At 36.2% G+C, this 24462-nt stretch overlaps 1 protein-coding gene across 1 annotated transcript; it reads left to right on the top strand.

Annotated features, from left to right (window-relative positions):
- The first annotated feature begins 56 nt into the window (after positions 1–56).
- LOC125917482 (YEATS domain-containing protein 2-like) lies at positions 57–23126 on the top strand. Its single transcript, XM_049623666.1, has 4 exons — positions 57–730; positions 11585–11746; positions 16620–16731; positions 22499–23126. The coding sequence occupies exons 1-4, from the start codon at positions 531–533 to the stop codon at positions 22574–22576; spliced, it is 552 nt and encodes a 183-aa protein (XP_049479623.1). The 5' UTR covers positions 57–530; the 3' UTR covers positions 22577–23126.
- Positions 23127–24462: the final 1336 nt, after the last annotated feature.

A 24462-nucleotide genomic window follows, 5' to 3' on the forward strand; every position in this document is an offset into this window, starting at 1 on the left:
TTAAGTAATCTCTATACCCAATGTGGAGATCAAACTTACAACCCCAAAAATAAGAATCTCATTCTCTACTGACTGAGCCAGCCAGGCATCCCTGTTATCTTCATTTTATTAATGAGGAAATTTTGACAGAGAAGTAATTACACAAAATTTCACATCTGGTAAATGGGAAGAGTCAGGATTTAAACCCTGGCAGTCTATCTCTACAAAGTTTAAGTTGATCATGTCTATGTTATTTCTCATTGAAAAAATTTTGATTATACAAAAGGTTGAAAAGAAAGTAAATTCCATTGACCTTTCCCCATTCCCATTTCCCAGGAGTAACCATTGTAATAGTTTCTTGTGTATCCTTCCATATCCTATTTGCATATACGAAGCAGAGGTGTATGACTGTTAAAAACACACATACATATGGAGTTATAGTGAACAAGCATAAACTATGCAAAAGATCAAGTAAAACTACTCTTTAATGCTCTGAGAGGTACTACAAAGCCAGAGAATGTGGTAATTAAAAAAAAAATCTGAGTTACTCTATGCATACCTTCTGTGATTTTGTGGTTTCTGCCTGTTGGAAATTGTCCACATTGAAAGTAAACATTGATTGTGATTTCTTTCAGGACATTGCTAGTATTACTGGCTCTCATAAAACAGAGCAGCGGAATGCTGATCTTACAGGAGATGAGACTTCACGTCTTTTTGTAAAGAAAACAATAGTAGTGGGCAATGTGTCCAAGTAAGTATCCAATTGAATTCTCCCATTTTCAGCTGTCCATTTATGTTAATACTCTTGCATACTTTTATTATTATAGTATTACTGTAGGAAGAGGCCTTAAGGATTTTTTTTCCCCCAAACTCTTTGTTGTTTTAAAAGTAAACTGAGTCTAAAGACTTGAAACTCTTGCTTCAGGGTGTCTGTTAATCTTTGACATAGAGTAAAATTGTGCTTGGTAAAAATTTCTAAGACCTGAGCTTTTTTTTTTTTTTTTTAAATTTTTATTTTTATTTTTTAATGTTTATTTATTTTTGAGACAGAGAGAGACAGAGCATGAATGGGGGAGGGTCAGAGAGAGGGAGACACAGAATCGGAAGCAGGCTCCAGGCTCTGAGCCATCAGCCCAGAGCCTGATGCGGGGCTCGAACTCACGAACCGTGAGATCGTGACCTGAGCTGAAGTCAGATGCTCAACCGACTGAGCCACCCAGGCGCCCCAAGACATGAGCTTTTATAGAAATGGAGTGTTATTTTTTTTTAAGATTTTATTTCTAAGTAATCTCTACACCCAACGTGGGACTCAAACTCACAACCCCAAGATTAAGAGTCGTGTGCTTCACCACCTGAACCAACCAGGCACCCCATATACAAATGGTGTATTTTATCAAGTTTGTTAGTATGGATAAATTGGAAGAAGTTTTGACTTTTTCTGATCTATGAACTAGTTCTATTTTCAGGGGCCTTAGCTAATGGCTAAAAATATTTGTTGCCCAAATTGAAGTCTTTTAAATTTTTAACAAAAAATTGCAGAGCATGTCTTGAAGACAGAATCTCTCCAAGCTGAGGGGCTAGCTCTTTAACTATGATTATGGTTATATATATGATTATATGTTATATATACTTATATATATGATTATATAAGTATCTCAAGGTGTCTTGTGGGAACACCATCATTTTTGCCAAATATCTAGGAATGGATAGACATAAATCTTCAAATAGTATAAGAATGTTATTTCCTCACAAAGTCTTTATTTGCCCTTCTCCTCCCTCATGAAATATATTTTCCCTATGCTCTCTTGTCATCTTTATCATATAATCATTTTCTGTTTTTATATAATTTTCCCAAATCAGACTGGAATCTCTTTAGGGTAGAAAGTATGTCTTGCTTGTTTTGTACCTTATAGCAGTTGATTTTCAGTAAATATTTGATTGTTGAATAAGTTGATATATTTATGAAAATTGTAATTAGATTCAGTTATTGAAAATAAAGGATTCAGGCAGACAGTAATTATTTTGGGGGGGAAAATCAGATTGGGGGAGAAGTCTTCCAAGCCCCAGTTAATGGATCACAAATAACAAACAAGTACATTAAAGAGTCTCAGGATAATAAAAACAAAGATTTCTAATGGTCTGTGTGATAGTATTTAAATGGAAGCATAAAGGGGCACCTTGGTTGAATGTCCAACTCTTGATTTTGACTCAGGTCATCATCCCAGGGTGGTGGGTCGAGCCCTGCATTGGGCTCCACACTGAGCGTGGAGCCTGCTTAGGGTTCTCTTTTTCTATCTTCCCTCCCCCTACCTCCTGCCCCTCTCCCGAACTCACTCTCAATAAATAAATAAATTAAATAAATAAATGGAAGCATAAAATATGATTAAGGCAATTAGATTTCTGTTTTATAGATGATATTAGAGTGGGTATGCATTTAGGTAAGGGAACTGATACACCATGTGAAGTGTTAAGAGTTGGGGCTTAACAATAGTACAAGACCAGTCAGCTCAGAAAAGTCCAAAACTGGAAATCTAGATAGACCCACCATTCCACAAGACGACTGGGAGAAACAGTCATTGACATTTCAAACAAGTACATTTAATTTGTACGTTTTTGGGTCTTTTGAAGACCAGCTAGAACTAAAATACTGGTTAACTATGGTTAATTATGGTAGAGAGGGAATGGTTGACATGAGAGTTGTAAAGTCCTTGTTTGTTGTGGAAGAGGGAAAAATTATTGATTTATTTTAGACTTGTTAAGAATGCTTGTTAATCTGAGATAATAACTAAAAGAATAGACATATGTTTTTATTTTATTTATTTTTTAAGGTTTATTTTTGTGAGAGATAGAGCAGGGGAGGGGCAGAGAGAGAGGGAGACAGAGGATTCAAAGCAGGCTCTGTATCAGCAGCAGAGAGCCCAGTGTGGGGCTTGAACTCATGAACTGCAAGATCATGACCTGAGCTGAAGTCTGATGCTTAACGGACTGAGCCATATATATATATGGCTAGTGTGTATATATATATATATATGTGTATATATATATATATATATATATATATATATATATGTGTATATATATATATATATATATATGTGTATATATGGCTAGTATATATATAATTTTTTTTTTTTTTAAAGTAGACTTCATGCCCAGCATGTGAGCCCAACATGTAGCTTGAACTCACGACCCTGAGATCAAGGCCTCAGCTGACATCAAGAGTTGGATGCTTAAGGGCGCCTGGGTGACTCAGTTGATTGAGTGACTGACTTTGGCTCAAGTCATGATCTCGTGGTTTGTGAGTTCGAGCCCTGCATTGGGGTCTGTGCTGACAGCTTGCTCAGAGCCTGGAGACTGTTCTGGATTCTGTCTCCCTTTCTCTCTGCCCCTCCCTCACTCATACTCTGTCTCTGTCTCTCTGAAAAATTAAAAAAAAAAAAAAAAAAAAAAAAATTTAAAGGTTGGACACTTAACTGACTGAGCCACCCAGGCTCCCCTAGAGATTTAAACTTTAAAAGTAGTAAGAGGAAGGTGGGGAAATTGAATGAAAAAAGGGAAAAAAAAACCCTGATTCCATAAGAAGGCAAGCAGGGACAGGAGGAGGGATTTGATGAAGAGAAACAAGGCAAATAGTGTAAAATACTCTAGTAACAACAAATCTAAACATATCAATTATAAAAAATGCCTAGGGATTGTTATCTAGTTAAAAGATACTGTATTGATATAAAATCATCTAAAATTTAGTTCTCTGTTGTTTATCAGTTACACATCTAAATACAGAAAAATTGAAAGTAAGCAAATAAGTGAGATTTAGCTGGCAGATACTAACCAAAAGAAAACTAGTGTAGCATATTAATATCAGGGAGAATAGAATTTAAGACTAAAAGTATTCATAAAGGTAAAGAGTTATTATATAATGTTAAAAAGTTCTATTCAACAGGGTGATATTAAATAACAGTGTACTAGACAATAGTCTTAAAGTATCTAAACCAAAACTGAATCACAGGAGAAGTTTCTAAATGCACTAGTATACTGAGAGATTTTATGCACCTTCTCAGTAATTGGTAGATCAAGCAAAATATCTATATGAATATAAAAGATTTGAACATCAGTTAACAAAGCTTGATCTGATATACACACATAGACTATTGCATGTAATAGTTGAAACATCTTTAAGCATAAGGAACATTTATGAAAATGACCACATAATAAGCCATAAAGTAAGCTCTAACAAATATTGAAGGACTTGTATCATACAGACTGTTTTTGTTTTTTTTTTTTTTTAAGATTTATTTTTAACCAATCTCTACACCCGGCATGGGGCTTGAGCCCAACCCTGAGATCAAGAGTCAGGCTCCACTGACTGAGCCAACCAGGTGCCCCCAGACTACTGTTTTTGATCACTGTTACAGTAAAGTTAGAAATCAGTGACAGTAGGGCGCCTGGGTGGCTCAATTGAGCCTTTGGCTCAGGTCATGATCTTGTGGTTCATGGGTTTGAGCCCCACATCAGGCTCTGTGCTGACAGCTCAGAGTCTGGATACTTGTCTCTGTCTCTTTCTATCCCCCCTCATTGTGTTCTGTCTCTCTTTCTCTCAAAAATAAATGTTGAAAAAGAAAAAAATCAATGATAGTAGGATAACTAGAAAATTTTATGTCTAGCAATTTAAACCACTTCCAAACAATTCATAAGTCAATGAAAAAATCACATTAAAATATTCACAACTAAATACTCAAATAAGAACTTGTAGGATAACACCGGAGGAATATTTAAAGGGAAATGTATAGTCTTAGATGTCTGCAGTAGAGGAAAAGCTTAAAATTAATGAACTAACCATCTCAATTAGAATGATGCAAAGAAATTAGAAAAAAATAAAAACAAAACCCTGTATACACAAACTTGGTGAAATTAAGGAAAAAAGACATAGCTACAAATGATGTACTGTGAGGTAAGAAATAATGCCAACATCTTTATGCCGGTACATTTAAAAATTTAGGTGAAATGGAGAGTTCCTAGAAAAATACTGTTTATGACTCAAGAAAGGAAAAACTTTGAATAGTCTTACAACTACTAAGTAACTTTAATTACTGATTTTTAAAACATTCCGATCACAAAACCAAACCAAACTACTAGGCTTAGATTGCTTTACAGGCTGAGTGAACACATAATTTCAGTTGTATACAAAGTCTTCTGGAGAGGGCACCTGGCTGGCTTAGTTGGTAGAGCATGCAATTTTTGAACTTGGGGTTGTGAGTTCCAGCCCCACGTTGGGTATAGAGATTGCTTAAAAAAAAAAAAAAAAAAGTAACCAGAAAGCCCCCCAAAATCTTCTGAGGATAAAGAGACAACACTTAATCAGGCTATCTTATGAGGATAGCCTAACTTTTTAAATAAAGCCAAACAGTTCACGAGAAAAAGAAAATTATAGGACATTCACAGTTGTGAATAGAAGTGCATAAATACTGAACAAAATCATAAACTGAATTCAGTAAATACAGAAATGATAATACTTCATGATCAAGAAATGCAAGTTTGGATTAACATTAGAAATCAATATAACTTAGCCCGCTGCATTATTAAGGATAACCACAGGCACAGATAAATGTATAGAAGGCTGTGACTGGGGTGCCTGGGTAGCTCAGTTGGTTGAGCGTCCAACTCTTGATTTCAGCTCAGGTCATAGTCCCAGGGTTGTTGGATTTAGCCCTACATCGAGCTCCACACTGAGCATGGGGGATCCTTGGGATTCTTTCTCTCCCTCTGTCCCTCTTCCCTGCTCATGCTTGTGTGTGCGTGCTTGCTCTCTCTCTCTCTCTCTCTCTCTCTCTCTCTCTCTGTCTCTCTGTCTCTCTGTCTCTCTCTCTCAAAAAAAAAAAGGCCATGACAATATTTTCTAACAATGTAATAAGGCCTCATGAAATAAAGGGAGGGCTAAAGATACTAGTTTTACCATGGTCAGGACTTAAGGGGATGGTGTATTTTGGCTTTTCTTAATTTATTTCTTAAAACTTTATTTTGAGAGAAAGAAAAGTGTGAAAGAAGGAGAGAGGCAGAGAGAAGAGAGAATCCCAAGCAGGTTCTGCACTCTCAGCACAGAGTCCAACATGGGGCTCAAACCCACCAATGGGAGATCATGACCTGAGCTGAAACCAAGAGTTGGGTGCTTAACCGACTAAGCCACATAGGCACCCCTGTTTTGTCTTTTAAAAGGCAAGAGACCAGTTGCAAACTTTGTGGCAGCAATGAAGAGTTCAGAGTTGTAGCACTCTGAAACCTAAATGAAATCAGCCCGAAAGCTAGAGAGACCCTAGCCCGGGAATAAAATATGCCAGTTTATTTCTACCTCATTTCTACCTCCACTTGGAAAGGCAAAATTGATTTTTTTTTTAATTGGATGATGATAATCAGAAAATAAAACGAACTTTAAGGGCATGCTCCTTAGAAACCAGAATAAATAAATAAATAAATACTTTTAAAAGATTAACAGCAAAAGATTCACTTTGATTGGTTAGGGGATAGAGCTATTAAATCTTTCTAGAATTAAAAATTTTTTAAGTTAGAATATTTTTTAGGGGAGTGGGAGGTATATGCTTCCAGTTATGGAATGAATAGTCATGAGGATGAAAGGTACAGTGTAGGGAATGTAGTCAGTGGTATTGTAATAGTGTTGTATGATGACAGATGTAGTGAGCATAGCCTAATGTATAGAGGTGTTGAATCACTCACTGTGTAGTATACTGAGACTAATGTAACATATCAGCTATACTTCAATAAAAAAAATGGTCTCAGCCTTATTGACCTATAATTGACAAAATTATATTTAAAGTGTACATTGTAATTTGATATAAGTATACATTTTGAAGGGATTCCTGCCATCAAGTTAATTAACATATCCAGTATCACCTCATGTTTACTTTTTAAATTTTTTTAGCATTTATTTATTTTTGAGAGAGGGAGAGCAAGTGTGAGTGGGGGCTGAGCAGAGAGAGGGAGACAGAGGATCCAAACACAGAGCCCAACGTAGGTCTCAAACTCACAACTATGAGATCATGAACTGAAATCAAGAGTTGGCTGCTTAACCGACTGAGCCACCCAGGTGCCCCATTTTTTTTTTTTTTTTTTAAGATTTTATTTTTAATCTCTACACCCAATGTGGGGCTTGAACTCACAACCTCAAAGAGTCACATGCTCCACTGACTGAGCCAGCCAGGCGCCCCATCACCTCACATACTTATCTTTTTTTTTTTGGGAGTGTGAGAACATTTAAGTTCTTTTCGCTCAGCAAATTCTATAATGTTATCTACTGTAGTTACCATGTTATACATTAGATCTTCAGATCTTATTCATCTCAAAGCTGAAAGTTTGTACCCTTTTACCAAACTTTCTGTATTTCCTCTACCACTAGCCTCTGGTAACCATATTTCTGTTCTGTTTTCACGAGCTTGACTTTTTTAGATTTCATGTGTAAGTGATACTGTGTAGTATTTGTCTTTCTCCATGTTAGTATTTGTTTGGCTTATTTCACTTAGCATAATGCCCTCCAGATCCATCCATGTTCTCACAGATGTCAGAATTCCCTTCTTTCTCATGGCCGAATAATATTCCCTTACACACACACACACACACACACACACACACACACACACACACACACTCAGTTGACCCTTTAGTATTCTTGAGCAATGTGAGGGTTAGGGGCATCAACCTCCCACACAGATGAAAATGCACATAAAACTTTTCACTTCTCAAAAGTAACTACTAGTAGACTGCCGTTGCCTGGAAGCCTTATCGGTGACATAAACGATTGATTAGCACATATCTTGCATGTTACGAGTAATAGAGAAATAAAATAGAGAAAAGAAAATATTAAGAAAATCGTAAAGGGGTGCCTGGCTGGCTCAGTCAGTAGAACATGAGATTCTTGATCTCAGGGTCATGAGTTTAATCCTCATGTTGGATGTAGAGCTTACTTTAAAAGAAAAAATAAAAAGTCATAAGAGAAAATACACTTATGGTATTGTAAAAAAATGACATGTAAGTGGACCTGCACAGTTCAAAGCCATGTTGTGCAAGGATTAACTGTATGTATATGTGTATACATCTTTGTCCATTCACATCTTTATTCAATCATATGTTAACGGACATGTATGTTTCCATATCTTGGCTATTGTAAATAATGCTGCTGTGAACATGGGAATGCAAATAGCACTTTGATAACCCATTTTCATTGTCTTTGCATATATACACAGCAATGTGGCAGTTTTTTAAATTTTTTTGAGGAACCTTCATATTGTTTTCCATAGTAGCTATACCAATTTATGTTCCCACCAATAATGCACAAAGATTCCCTTTTCTCCATGTTCTTGCTAACACTTGCTATCTCATATTTTTGATGATAGCCATTCTAACAGGTATAAGGTGATAACTCATTTTAATGTGCATTTTTCTCATGATTAGTGATGTTGACCACCTGTTTATGTACCTGTTGACCATTTGTATGTTTTGTTTGGAAAAACGTGTATTTAGTTCCTCTGCCCATTTTTAAATAGATTTTTATGACTTTTTTTTTCTATTCAATTGTGTGTGAGTTCTTTATATATTTTCAGTATTAACCTTTTGTCAGATAAATGATTTGCAAATATTTTTTCTCATTCCTCATTTGCCTTTTCATTTTGCTGGTGGTGTCCTTTCCTGTGCAGAAACTTGTTTATTTGCTTTTGTTGCCTGTGCTTTCAGCGTCAGATCCAAAAAATCATTTCCCAGACCTGTCATGGAGCTTGCCCCTGTAACCTTTCTTCTTACCCTTAAAAGTTTTCTTCTAGGAGTTTTATGGTTTCAGGTCTTTTTTTTTTTTTTTTTTTTAAATGGTTTCAGGTCCTAAATTTAAGTCATACATCTGTTTTGAGTTGATTTTTATATGTGGTATAGGATAGGGGTCTAGTTTCATTCTTTTGTATGTAGTTGTCCCATTTTCCCAACACCATTTATTAAAGAGACTGTCCTTTCCCTATTGTATATCTTAGCGCCTTTGTCATAAATTAATTGACCATATATGCATGCGCTTATTTCTGTGCTCTCTTCTAGTCCATTTATCTATGTGTCTGTTTGTATGCCAAACCGTAGCGTTTTATTACTATAACTTTTTAATATAGTTTGAAACCAGGAAGTATGATGCCTTCTTCTTTTTTTTTTTTTTTTTTTAATCAGAAAAGAGACTATTTGGGGGTCTTTTATGATTCCATACAGATTTTAGGATTGTTTTTTCTATTTCTGTGAAGAATACTGTTGGGATTTTGATAGAGATTTCATTGAATCTGTAAGATTGCTTTGGGTAGTATGAACATTTTAACAATATTCTTCCAGTCCATGTGCATAGAGTATCTTTTTATTTATTGTCTTCAGTTGTTTTCATCAGTGTCTTGTAGTTTTCAGTGTACAGGCCTTTCATCTTAGTTAAATTTATTGCTAAGTATTTTATTGTTTTTGATGCAATTATAAATGGGATTATTTTCTTAATTCTCTTATAGTTTGTTGTTAGTGTATAGAGACACAATTGACTTTCTATGTCGACTTTATATCCTACAAACTTACTGAATTTATTACTTTTAACAGTTTTTAGGTGGAGTCTTTAGGGTTTTCTGTATTTAATATCCCATTCAGATAGAGACAGTTTTACTTCTTCTTTTGCAGTCTGAATACTTTTTATTTCTTTTTCTTGCCTAATTGCTCTGGCTAGAACTTCCAGTACTATGTTGAATAAAAGTTGTGAGAGTAGGTATCTTTGTCTTGTCCTTGATTTTAGTTCGAGTAAGAGCTTTTAATTTTTCACCATTGTGATGTTAGCTGTGGGCTTGTCATATGTGGCCTTTATTGGAGGTATGTCCCCTCTATACCCAATTTGTTGAGAGTTTTTTCAAGAATAGCTGTTGAATTTTGTCAAGTGCTTCCTCTGCATCTGTTGAGATGATCATAGGATTTTTATCTTTCATTTTGTTAATGTAGTTTATCACACTGATTGATCTGCAGATGTTGCATCCCTGGAATAAATACCACTTGATCATGGTGTATGATCTTTTAATGTACTGTTGAATTCTGTTTGCTAATATTTTGTTCAGGATGTTTTCATCTATGTTTATCAGGGATATTGGCCTGTAATTTCTTGTAGTGTTGTCTGTGTTTGGTATCAGGGTAATGCTAACTTTGTAAAATGAATTTGTAAGTGTCCCCTCTTCTTGTATTTTTTTGGAAAAGTTTGAGAAGGATTGGTGTCAATTCTTCAAATATTTGGTAGAAGTCACCCTTTAAGTCATCTGATCCTGGAATTTTCTTTGTTGGGAGGTTTCTGACTACTGATTTCAGTCTCCTTACTAGTAATTGTTTTATTCAGATTTTCTATTTCTTTATGCTTCAGTCTTGGTAGCATGTATGTTTCTAGGAATTTATCCATTTCTTCTAGGTTGTCCAGTTTGTTGGTATTTAATTGCTCATAGTTTTTTTTAAAAAAACATTTTGTTTATTTTTAAGATTTTATTAAAAAAATTTTTTTAATGTTTATTTTTGAGAGAGAGAGAGACAAAGTACAAGTGGGGGAGGGGCAGAGAGAGAATGAGACACAGAATTTGAAGCAGGCTCCAGGCTCTGAGCTGTCAGCACAGAGCCCAATGTGGGGCTTGAACTGACAAGCTGTGATCTCATGACCTGAGCCAAAGTTGGACCAACCTACCGAACCACCCAGGCATGCCCCTTAAGATTTTATTTTTAAATAATTTCTACGTGCAATGTGGGGCTCAAACTCACAACCCCAAGATCAAGAGTTGTATGCTCTACCAACTGAGCCAGCCAGGTGCCCATATAGTTGTTCATAGTTTTATGATCCTTTGTATTTGTGTGGTATTAGTTGTTTGTTTGTTTGTTTTTTTTTCTTAAGTTTATTTTTTTGAGAGAGCTCACAAGCAGGGGAGAGCCAGAGAGAGAATCCCGAGCAGGTTCCACACTGCCAGCACAGAGCCCGACATGGGACTCAAACTCGCGAACTATGAGATCGCGACCTTAGCAAAACCAAGAGTCAGACACTTAACTGACTGAGCCATCCACGAGCTGTGTGCTATTAGTTGTAACAGCTCCTCTTTATTTATAATTTTATTTGAGTCCTTTCTCTTTTTTCTTGGTAAGTCTAGCCAAGGGTTTGTCTATTTTGTTTACCTTTAAAAAAAAAAATAGCTCTTTTTGTCTCCATTTCTTCTGTTTCCCCTCTCATCTTTATTATTTCCTTCTTTCTATTAACTTTGAGCTTTGTTCATTCTTTTGAGATCTTTCTTAATGTAGGCATTTATTGCTATAAATCTCCTTCTTAAAACCTGCTGTATCCCTTAGGTTTTGATATGTTGTATTTCCATTTTCAGTTAAGATATTTTTTGATTTCTCTTGGATTTCTTCTTTGACTCATTGATTGTTCAGTAGCATGTTCTTTAATCTCCGTATATTTATGAATTCCCAGTTGTTTTCTTATAATTGATTTTTAATCTTGTTTTAAGTAGGAGTTAAATGTTTTGCTAGGTTTTTGAAGGAAAAAAGAATTCAGGCTTCTTTCTTTTTTCTCCTCCAGGTACATACCTCCTGATAAGAGAGAAGAAAATGACCAGTCAACCCACAAGTGGATGGTATATGTCCGAGGGTCTCGTAGAGAACCCAGCATTAATCATTTTGTCAAGAAAGTTTGGTTCTTTCTTCATCCCAGCTATAAACCAAATGACCTTGTGGAAGTTAGGTAAGCACAATTAAGTTATTTAATTTAGGAATTACAGATTTACTGATGTGGAAGAAGAGTGTTTTTACTTGAGAAAATTCCCTTTAATTATTATTAATAATTTACTTAGTTTTGGCTTTTAGTCACAATGTAGTTTTAATTGTGGTTCCTTCATGCAGATTATTGTCTCTCTGTAAAGGCACTATTTCCTCCTGTCAGAATTACATTAGTGGATTCTCCTCCTTCTGGAAATAGCTGAACTTATTTATGTAGATACAGATGAAATGTAAAAGTTTCCTGTTTTTTATATCATAATATAATAGTATTAAACATAGGATTCTAACATTACAGAAATATTTAATTTTCAAAGTTCCCATGATTTCAGCCTCTCAGAAGTAACCCCAGTGATATTTTTCCTACATATATTAACCTAGTACAGTTTGTTATTGTTGGTATTATTATTTCACGAAGATGGATTGATTTTATATGTATACTATTCTGAAATTTGTTTCATTTAGGTATTCTTTACATCTTTATGTGATGTTGCATATCACATATACATTCATTGTGTGAATGTATTGTAGAAGTGGTTTTGGTTTATTATCAGTGAAATTTATATCCTTATCTCTCTTCAGAACTTCTCTCCACTCCTGACTCTTAAACAGAACATGGCTGGGGCGCCTGGGTGGCTCAATCCATTGGGCATCCAACTTGGGCTCAGGTCATGACCTCACAGTTCAGGAGTTCAAGCCCCGCATCAGGCTCTGTGCTGACAGCTCGGAGCCTGGAGCCTGCTTCGGATTCTGTGTCTCTCTCTCTACCTGCCCCTCCCCCCGCTTGCTCTCTGTCTCTCAAAAAAAAATTAAACTAAATAAAATAGAACATGGCTCTCTCCTAAGAACACTGCTTCTGAGAACAACTTTCAAACAACAGTTGTTTTTTCTCTCTTATACCATGTGCCGTTAGGTCCAGGGGTGGGGTGTGTGTCTTTCTTGCACATATTTGTGGCTTCTAGATCATCTTTTCCCCTTTTCTGCCTAAAAGCCCTCAGCTCCTTTGGAGCATTGTATCGTCCTCCTTGTTGGCAGACATCTACTAATTTCCCAGTTACTCCCTTCTTTCAAAGACAGTTTTAGCCAATGTCCTGATGTTTCCTGTTGATGTCATTCTCAAGGACTTTGACGTGGAAGTAGACAGCTCACCCAGAACCCTAATTTCTAAGTTCATTGATTTCCTCACTTTTTAAATGAGGTTATTATGATACTGGTATACTGTAGAATATAGGCTGAGTAAGGAGAGAAGGAAATTATATAAAGAGCAGTGAGAGGTAGTGAAAATTGGTATGGGTAAGAAGTGGAATTCCCAGTGGGTTCAAAAAATAGTTGGATTAGGAATGGAGCTGGAAAGATAGGAATTGATAGATGGTCAGAAGGGAAAATACTTGGAAATGGGATTTTTATTTTCTTCATATGGATGATAGTTGTCCCAGTATCAATGATCCATCTTTTCCTTACATTTTTTAAAGATTTTATTATTTTTAAAAAGTTTATTTTGAGAGAGAGCAAGAACATGAGTGGGGGAGGGGCAGGGAGAGGAAGAATCCCAAACAGACTCCACGTTGTCAGCACAGAGCCCGATGCAGGGCTCAATCCCATGGATTGTGAGATCACAACCTGACCCAAAATCAGGAGTCGGACATTTAACCGACTGAGCCACCCAGGCACCCCAGCATATATCCTGGATTTAATTGTACCTCTCCCTGTTCTTTACATGGATCTTAAGATGTTTTTCACATCAGGTGTCTAAAGTAATTTGATGAGTAGGGGAGACTCTTGGGGTTAATCTTCCCTGTAGCTCATAAGCAAATGTGTGTTTCTCATGTACTCTGAATTTGCTCATCACAGTACATTACTTGTAGATTCTGCTAAGAAGCATCTTTTTGACATTTGGTTCAGTTACCACGACCATCCTTAGCCAGCTTCCTAAAGGCTCTGATAGTAAACTTTGCTTTTAGGTACAAGATAGTCACTAAATGCATTCTAGGTCCAGGACTTGATGCAGGGATTGCAAAGATGAAGAACACATGGTTCCTTCCTTTGAGAAGTTTAGTAGAGTATTCTGGTCCTAGTACATGAGTGACTAAAGTTCGTTGTATCTGTTTCATTTAGCTTGAATATAGGAGCTCTCTAGAGCTACACTGTCTAATATGACGCACCTAAGTAATTTAAAATTTTCTAATTGCCACATTGAAAAGTAAAAACCAAAAAAGTGAAACCAGGTCATTTCACATGGTAATTCAGTCTTAGGCTGTTTTATTAGAGGTAGAGCAGACTTGCTCTACCCTGCATTCTGACAATATCTAGCCATGGTGTTATGCCTCTGGGAGGAGAGTCGTCTGAACAGTAAGGAGATCTCACACCACAGGGATGTGGACAACTAGCAGTTAAAGTGTGGGCCCTGGAGTTTGTTGCCTGAGTTTGAATCTCAGCTCTACTGCATATTTGCTGTGTGACCTTGGGGAAGTTAGTTATTCAACCTCACTGTGTCTCAGAAGGGACATTTCGTAGTGTGATTGTGAAGATTAGATAAGTTAATAGATACGAAGGGCTTAAAACAGTGATTGGGTCATAGTAAATATTTAAGTGTCTGCTGCTGTTGCAGGGAATAGAATGTGTTCATCTTAAAAAGAGAAACTTAGGGGATGTTTCAGGGTTTTTGAAGGTCATGTGGAGGAAGAATTTGTGATTGCAAAAGGCATATAGTAGATCTAACATGTAGGAGAAAGGTGAAATATTTTTATAATGGAACTGTTCAGAAATGTGGTAGAGAATCTCATTAAGTAATGAGTTTTAGGTCACTAGAAGTGACCTTGGAAGACTGGTTGACCATTTGAATTAATTACTTGGACAAGGAGTTGTACTCCATGCTGTATATATCTAGTAAAGCCATTTTTTTTTTTTTAACCCAGTATTCTCTGAGTTTTCCTTCTTGGTCATTGATACATTTCACCTTCTGTGAGGAATCCAGAAATAAAAAAGTCTGTTTGAGGGAAGCAGTCTTTTTGTGTGTGAGATACGTGTATCTTTTGAAGTTTAACATTTCTATAGGTGATGTCTGTTGGTAAGTGTTAGGTTCCTTTTTTTGCTTCCAAAAATATGGTTAGGGAGAAATTTCCTGTTAAAAGCATTGTTCCTTTTTCCTGGCCCTCTATGCTGTTTGTCTGTCTTCTCTGACAGCAGTCCTTCCTGTTCATTCATGAGAGTTTAGCCAATGTACATAAATTGAGGAACACCGCTAATTTGCAATATCTGTTGTAAGAGAAATTCAGCATACAAACAATATAATTGATGTATTGAAAAATGAATTTAGGCTATCTACTTAGCTTTAATGGAATTTAAATGACCAAACATGTCATCAATAAAACTTTAATTATTATTCTTACATTCACCATGCCTTGGCCCTACTTCATCCCTTTTCAAATTACTGTATCAAGTCAATCTTCTCATTTGACCCTAAACTTAAAAAAAAAATTTTTTTTTAATGTTTTATTTTTTATATTTGAGAGAGAGACAGAGAGACAGTGAGTAGGAGAGGGGCAGAGAGACAGAGACAGAATCTGAAGCAGGCTCCAAGCTGTCAGCACAGAGCCCGACGTAGGGCTCAAACACACGAACCACGAGATAATGACCTGAGCTGAAGTTGGATGCTTAACCGACTGAACCACCCAGACGCCCTGACCGTAAACTTTTTAATTTCTGTCTGGACCTATACCAACATCATAGCTACTTTACTTACTATAACTCACCTGGTGTTCAACTGGTTTCTCCCACCCAGGACACTCTAGTTTTCTTTCTCTCTGTTTTATAACATAGCTATTGCTTTTTCTCCCTTCCATCCTACTCTCGTACTCGTGGATTTTTCCTGACTTGAGCTTTCCTGGTAGCCTTGTGCTTGGTAATTCACATCCGTTGTTAGACTCCTTTCAGGTTGTGTTCTTGGACTCAGCCCTTACTGAATTCATGTCTCTTCTTAGTTTTTGAAAAGCACATCCAGCTGAATGTTTCTTCCTCCCTGTCATCTTGGCATCTTCTCTCATTATAGTAATTCCAAGGTAGTGATTCATAATGAACATTTTCACTTTAAAGCATTCTCTCTCCCCTGTTAAACCATATTATTTTTGAGTACATGAAGTTCTCTCAGTTAAGTTTAAAGTATTTTTATGTGGAAAATTCCAAACATATTTAAAAGTAGAGTATCTTGAACCCTTATATACCCAGCATCAATTAATAATTTGCTAGTTGTTTTTTCACCAACTTTCCTTTTTGTTTCTTTCACAAATTCTGTTTTGACTAAAAATTCTCTAATCCAGTTAACATTCACACACATTTCTCTCTATCCACTAAAATCATAATCACTGGGGAAGATCATATTGTGAACATAAGATCTTTTAAATCAGGTTAGTGGATAGTTTCAAATAAATTGTCACTTTCAGATGAGCATTTGTGATCTATTGTTTTTGCCAGAGTGGAGGAATAAATATGAGTGTCTGGGGTAAGGAACATATACCTCACAGCCTGTGTCTGTCAAGTAGCAGGCAAAGATTCTGGCTTCTAATGTATGATATCCAACAAATCACCTTGAATCACTGTGAAAATAATGATATTGGATTATATACTATAAATATCTCTATTCAGTAATTAAAAGTTTAATGTAGGTTTGAGTTCAGTTTTTCTTTTAGCATCTTAGCAAAATTCATATTGATTTAGCTTCAAATGAGGAAATGTAAACGATAGTAAGAGGCTCTGAATTTCTGACTTACCAATACGAGAAAATTTTCCTGTCTAGAATGAGAGACTGACTGTGGCTTAATGTGTTAATACCTGCTTTTCCCTAGAGAGCCTCCTTTTCACCTCACCAGAAGAGGCTGGGGCGAGTTTCCTGTTAGAGTTCAAGTTCACTTTAAAGACAGCCAGAACAAACGGATAGATATCATACATAATCTGAAGGTATTGTAACAAAACATTGTTCCCCAGAAGTGAATTACCTCCTTTTTTTTTTTTTTTTTTTTTTTAAAAAATAGAGTGTGAGCTGGGGGGAGGGGGGGACAGAGGGGCGGGGGGTGGGGAGAGAGAGAATATCTTAAGCAGTCCCATAACCTTGGGATCATGACCTGAGATGAAATCAGGAGTTGGATGCTCAATCAACTGAGCCACCCAGGCACCCCTGAAGTTCCTCTTTGTGTCTGGTTACTTAAAGCAATGGGTTAGGCCTCCTGAGAGAAGTAGCTAAGGACAGTGGAAGCAGGGTTAATATTTTTGATTGTGTGATGCATACTGCTACAAGACTCCTTTGTTCCCTGAAGGTTGGGGGAGCAGTTGCACTACAGCAGAATGTATGTTCTTTAAAAAGATGAACTGGTCAGAGAATCAGAAGACTTGAGTCTCTGATCAAAGCTCACTGTTACTGTGTTACCTGAGACTAAGTGACTGAAATCTTTAAAAAATCTATGGGGTGCCTAGATGGCTTGACTGATTAAGCATCCAACTTTTGATTTTGGCTCAGGTCATGATCTCCTGGTTTGTTAGATCAAGTCCCATGTCAGGCTTTGCACTGAGCATGGAGCCTGCTTGGGATTCTCTCTTTCTCTCTCTCTCTTACACAATAAATAAACATTTAAAAAAACCTATTTACTTTTTTGTAAAATGAGGCAAATAATAAGCCTGTTTATCTCATAAGGATATAGAATAGAATATGTTTATCTTGGAAGCATTAAGACAGGAGTGAACATATTTTAGAAAGTTGAAAGTACTGTACAAAGTTGTAATTTCGTATTTTAAGAAATCCCTTATTAATATATCCACATGGTTTATTATGCAGCCATTTTAAGTTATATATTATGACGTGTTTTCTATACCTGGGGAAAAACTACCAACTCTGGCAAGTGAAAAGCACAGGGTATAATATGTATGTATAGTATGAAGTCAACTGTGATTTTAAATAGGTGGAAAAAACACAAAAGAAATATACCAAAATGTTGGAGTAATTGTAGTATGACATTGTGGGCAATTTCTCCTGCCCTTATTTTCTATTTTTTGTTTTTGTCTTTTTCTAATTTTATATAATAAGCATGTTTAACTTTTATGATTGGAAGACCATTTTTTAAAATGTTTTCCTAGTTCCTCTATGTAGTCTCATGTAGATTTTCTCTACATAAGATAAAATTCTAATATTAAACTTCTCCCAAAGCACCCTTACTTTGTGGTTTACCACATTATTCCCATTACTGGCTCCCAAAATTGAACTAAATGAATGTCGGTACATCTGCAGAATTCCCTTTGTTCTACGAATACAACTTTTTCTTTCTCTCTTTTTTTTTTTAAATGCTTGTTTATTTTTGAGAGCAAGAGAGACAGAGTGTGAGCTGGGGAGGGGCAGAGAGAGAGGGAGACACAGAATCTGAAGCAGCTCCAGGCTTCAAGCTGTCAGCACAGAGCCTGATGTGGGGCTTAAACTCACAAACTGTGAGATGAGATCATGACTAGAGCCAAAGTTGGACACTTAACTGGCTGAGCCACCCAGGTGCCTTACAAATACAACTTTTTCAACCTTAAGGCTAAAATTTGCTCTCCATTGGTGACAGCACTGTTAAACTTTGTGTTTAAGTTATATCTGAGAGATTACTATAAGATTAGATTGCATTATAACCTAGCAGAGGAACTGGAATGGAATCAAGCACATACAGCCACTTTGTTCAGAGGGGCAAGATTAGAGGAAGGTCTAAAATAGTTGCTTTCCTTTTATCTTATTTTAAGCACTGCACATACTAATCTTACATTGCACTGGGCCCAGCCCTAATTTCTAAAATATAAGGAATTATTTACATAGTTCTTATACTATTATATTGTCCGTATCACTTAGAGGTCCTGATGGAAGTTTGAGACACAGTTTTTGTTTTGTATTATTTTATTTTATTTTATTTTATTTTATTTTATTTTATTTTATTTTGATGTTTTCATTTATTTAAAAAAATTTTTTTTCTTAATGTTTATTTATTTTTGACAGAGAGAGAGAGAGAGAGCGCATGAGCAGAAGAGGGGCAGAGAGAGAGGGGGGGAGACACAGAATCTGAAGCAGGCTTCAGGCTCTGAGCTGTCAGCACGGAGCTCAGTGCAGGGCTCGAACTTGTGAACCATGAGATTATGACCTGGGCCAAAGTCGGATGCTCAACCAACTGAGCCACCCAGGTGCCCCAAGACACAGTGTTTTTAAAAGGACAGTATTTAAGTTTTTTTATCGGCTTTTCTGGAAAGCTTAATTTTATTATTATGTATTGATAGGCCTTCAGGCCTTAAACACTGTGTTGTGACCATGTGATCTTTGTACTGGAGTATTTTCCCTTTTATTGCTGTGTTAAATCTCAGAGCCATCTTGGATTCTCCCCTCTTTGTTCTAAATATTTGTTCAGTTGCAGACTATTATTCTTTCTTCATCATCTTTCTTAGATTCTACCCTTCTCCTTTCCTGCTCTTGCTTAGGCTATTATTCTAATGTCTCCTGATTAAGTTCTTTAATTCTAATCTGTCTCCTTTACCCTAAATCCATTCTGAGCACCATCAGATTAGTCTTCCTGAAATAGGAAAACCATTATGCTGTTCCTCTCTGAGAAACCTTCATTGAATTCCCTTTACTCAAGTTCAGACTTCCCTGACTCTTCAGGGCTCTTCACATTTTGACTCAACACACTTTTTTCCTACATTATCTCACACTAATGCCCTGCATGGACATCCTACTCCAGCCAGGTCAGTTATTCACATCCCAGAAATGCCCTGGGCCTTCTTCTCTTGTGTTTGTTTGTTTGTTTGTTTGTTTTGTTTGTTTTTAATAATGCCTGTTTGAATTCTTAACATTCTTCAAGTTCAGATTCCTATGTAACTTTTCCTGACTAAACCCATAGTGATCTCTCTGTATTTTGAAATGCTGCTGGAATGCTTAACAATCTATATTTGATACTGTAATAATTACATTAAGTACTAAGTACTCAAGTATTAGAGGTATGTAAAATTTGAAGTTCCCAGAATCTATGAAATTCCCACATCCTGAATCCCTGATGAACCATCACCATGGAGCACAGTAATTCCCAAAACAACCCTTTTATCCATTTTGTAAATAAACTTTTGGAAGATTCTTCCATAAATTTAACTAAAACTGTCTTTTTTTTTTTTTGTAAAAAAAAACAACAAAAAACCTTGATCTTATTTGTCCTAGTTTGATTTCTAGAATAGCACAGGACAGGACTTTGTGTTGTTTTATAAGAATCCTAAAAATGTTTAATGACGGCCTTCATGGCTCTTCTTAAATCCTTTCCAGGCAGAACCTATTCTTCTTTTTTTTTTTTTTTTTCCTTAACATTTATTTATTTATTTATTTGTTTATTTATAAATTTTTTTTTTTAACGCTTATTTATTTTTGAGACAGAGACAGAGCATGCACGGGGGAGGGTCAGAGAGAGGGAGACACAGAATCTGAAACAGGCTCTAGGCTCTGAGCTGTCAGCACAGAGCCTGACGTGGGGCTCGAACTCACAGACTGTGAGATCATGACCTGAGCCGAAGTCGGCCGCTTAACTGAGCCACCCAGGCGCCCCAACATTTATTTATTTTTGAAAGAGAGAGAGACAGAGCATGAGCAGGGGAGGGGCAGAGAGAGAGGGAGACACAGAATCCAAAGCAGGCTCCAGGCTCTAAGTTGTCAGCACAGAGTCCAACGCAGGGCTCAAACCCATGAACCACGAGATCATGACCTGTGTTGAAGTTGGACGCTTAACCAACTGAGCCACCCAGGCGCCCCCAGGCAGAACCTATTCTTGTAACATTCCTTGTACTTTCTAGTACAAGTACAAAACTAGTGCTTTCTAGTTTCTCTTGCCATTTGGATAACAGTTCTAGGTTATCAATGTCTCTCATAAAGTATGGTCCCAAGAGTGAAACATAGGCCACTACAGATTACAGCAAGACTATTATTTCCATGCTGTGGAGAATATGAACATAAACTAAACAAAATAGGAACAAAAAAGGAACAAAAACTAAAAAAAAAAAAAAAAAAGAAAGAAAATGGGCATAGCCTAAAATTGCCCACATCATTAAAAAGAAAATTTTTTTAATGTTTATTTTTTGAGAGCGAGAGAGAAAGAGAGCACAAATAGGTGAGGTCCAGAGAGAGGAAGACACAGAATCCAAAGCAGGCTCCAGGCTCTGAGCTATCAGCACAGAGCCAGATGCAGGGCTCGAACCCATGAACTATGAGATCATGACCTGAGCCGAACAAAGTTGGACACCTCACCAACTGAGTCACCCAGGCGCCCCGCCCACCTCCTTTTAACAGTCATACTGTTGGCTAAGGTTTAAGTATTAAAATTCTAGATCTCTTCCATGGAACGAGTGTGAATTCACCCTGCATTGCCTTTTTTGTTACGAAACTAGTTCTCATGACTGAGTTGTCATGTCTGTGTTGGCTGCTAAGGACCTTAGCCAGAACTTGAAATGTACTTTTTGCAAGTCTTAGAGTTTTCTATTTACTGATTAGTAAATCATCTTTCCTTTTTACCAAACTTAATAGTTTTCCCCCATTGATCTTACTGTGTAATGTTTATATTGATAAGCTCCACAAATCCTCTTTTTTTTTTTTTTTTTTTATGTTTTTTTCTTTTTTTTGGTGAGGATGGAGGTTTGAGTGCTTTATTGCAAAAAGCAAAAATGCTGTTGAGGAACAAATTGTTTATGCTAAGCAAAAACTTTTTCTGATTTTTATCTTTATTGAAATACAGTTGACATACAGTGTTATATTAGTTATAGGTATACAGCATAGTGATTTGACAATTCTATACGAAACTCAGTAAATGTAGTCACTGTACAAAGTTACTACAGTATTATCAACTGTATTCCCCATGCTGTACTTTTCATCTCTGTGACTTACATAACAGGAAGATTGTACCTCTTAATCTCCTTCACTTATTTTGCCCAACACCTTACCCCTGTCCTCTCTGGCAAACACCAGTTTGTTCTCTGTATTTGTAGGTCTGGTTCTGGTTTTTGTTTGTTCATTTGTTTTGGTTTTTAGATTCTACACATCAGTGAAATCCTATAGTATTTGTCTTTCTCTGCCTGACTTACTTCACTTAGCATAATAGCCTCTAGGTCCATCCATACTGATGCAGATGGCAAGATTTCATTCTTTTTTATGGCTAAGTAATTGTGTGTGTGTGTGTACAGATTATTTTTTTAAAGTGATAGTATAAATAAAATACAGGAATAAGAACTGAGCCTTTTTGTATGTAGGTGTAAAGTTTGTTTATGTTACATTTTTTACATCATCTTTGTAAACACCATCTAAATGGCTAGAATACTTCACAGTTGATGGTTCAGGATTTACTTAAGCATTCCTCTATAGCTGGACTTTTATGTCTCCAGTTCATGGCTATAGTAAACACCATTTTGTGTAAAACTTCCTCCATTTTTAGATAGTGCTTAGAATGTTTTTAGAAGTATATAGTTTATATTAAAGGTATAATAACTATATGATTGAGGTTGTTTTTATTAATTTTACTCATCCCTCCAATTCAGAGGGTTTTTATCGAAGTGATGAATAGATATATTATGAAAAAATAGATCCTATGTTACGAAGACTTGTGGTGAAAGGGGTTTTAGATGAGATTGTATCCTAAGATTTATAAGTAAGCTTAGTGAAACTTTACACTCTTCTTTTGTCTTTCAATAGCTGGATAGAACTTACACTGGCCTGCAGACTCTTGGAGCAGAGACGGTAGGTTTTTCCTGCAGTATTATTTGGGAATAAGTAGAATGAAAATTGATCTTCATTTTTAACTGGAAAAAAACGAGTGCTGAATTTTTTAAAGAGTTTTTCTTCTCCCTTTTTAAATAAAAAAAAATGATTAAAATGCACATAAAGTATCATTTTAACAATGTTTAATTGTACAGTTAAGAGGTATTAAATATACTCACATTTTTGTGCATGTATTGCTATCATGCATCTCCAGAACTCTTTTCCTCTTGGAAAACTGAAACTATCCCCATTTACAGTAACCATTCCCCTTTCCTTTCAACCCCTGGCAAACACCCTTCTACTTTGGGTCTCTGTGAAGTTTTGACTACTCTAGGCATCATATAAGTGGAATTATGCAGTCTTCTTTTTTTTTTTTTTTTTTTTGATTGGCACATTTTACTTAGCGAAATGTTCTCAAGGTTCATCTGTGTTGTGGCGTGCATCACAATTTTCTTCCTAAAAAAGGCTGAATAATATTCCATTGTATGTATATACGTTTTGTTTATCCAGTGATCTGTTAATGAACACTTGAGTTGCTTACATCTTTTGGTTATTTGAATAATCCTGCTAAGAACGTGGGTGTATAGATATCTGTTTGAGTCTATGCTTTCAGTTCTTTTGGGTACATACCCAAGACAGTGGAATTGCTAGATCATATGGTAGCTCTATTTTTTTTTTTTTTTTGAAGATTTTATTTTTTAAAGAAATCTCTATACCTAGCATGGGGCTTGAACCTACAGTCCCAAGATAAGTAGCTGTACACTCCACTGACTAAGCCAGCCAGGTGCCGCATGGTAGCTCTATTTTTAATTATTGAGGGACAGCCACAGTCTTTCTATAGCAGCTGTACCATTTTACATTCCCACAAACAGTGCACAATGGTTCCAGTTTCTCCACCTGTTTTCCAGCACTTATTTTCTATTATTTTGATAGTGGCCAAACTAATGAGTGTGAGGTGGTATTTCATTGTGGTTTTGATTTGCATTTTCCTAATGATTATTGATGTTGAGTATCTTTTCATGTGTTTATTGGCTGCTTGTATATGTTCTCTGGAGAAATGTCTAGTCAGATCCTTTGCTTATTTTTGAATCAGGTGTTTGGTTTTTCGTTTTTGAGTTTTAGGAGTTCTCTCTGTATTCTTGATATTAATCTCTCATCAGATCATTCTGTGTATTATTACCTATTCACTCTGTTGATCGTGTCCTTTGATGCACAGAAGTTTTTAATTTTGATGCAGTCCAGTGATTCTCTTTTTTCTTTTGTTGCCTGTGCTTTTTATATCATATCCAAGAAGTCATTGCCAAATCCAGTGTCATGAAGCTTTGCCCTTATATTTTCTTCTAAGTGTTTTACTGTTTTGGGTCTTCTGTTTGGGTCTTTGATCCATTTTGAGTTAATTTTTGTATATGGTGTGAGGTAAAGGTCTTCTTTCATTCTAATGCGTGTGGATATCCAGTTTTCCCAGAACTATTTGTTGAAAAGACTGTCCTTTTCCCAGTGGTCTTGGCATTCTTGTCAAAAATAATTTGGCCATACATATGAGGTGGCATTTTATTCCAGTGGTCTATGTGTCTTCTCGATCCTAGTACCACATGGTTTTGATTACTATAGTTTTGTAATAATAAGTTTTAAAGTCTGGAAATGAGACCTCCAACTTGGTTCTTCTTCCCCATGCCCTTCCTTCCACTTGTTTTGTTGTTGGTAGTGTTCATGCTATATCAGCAGTAGCCATTATAGTTAGAATTAGCCAATTAAACCTTATTCTGTTTAGGGAAATGTGCTCTGTTGTATCAAAAGGTACTTATTGAGCATGTACTCTATAGGAGACATTGGTCCTGGTAATGGGGATACAGAGAGATAGCTGCTGTTCTTAAAGAGTTATATTCTTGATAGTGTTG

This window comes from Panthera uncia, unplaced genomic scaffold (assembly GCF_023721935.1).
Source record: "Panthera uncia isolate 11264 unplaced genomic scaffold, Puncia_PCG_1.0 HiC_scaffold_1916, whole genome shotgun sequence".
Taxonomy (NCBI): Eukaryota; Metazoa; Chordata; class Mammalia; order Carnivora; family Felidae; genus Panthera; species Panthera uncia.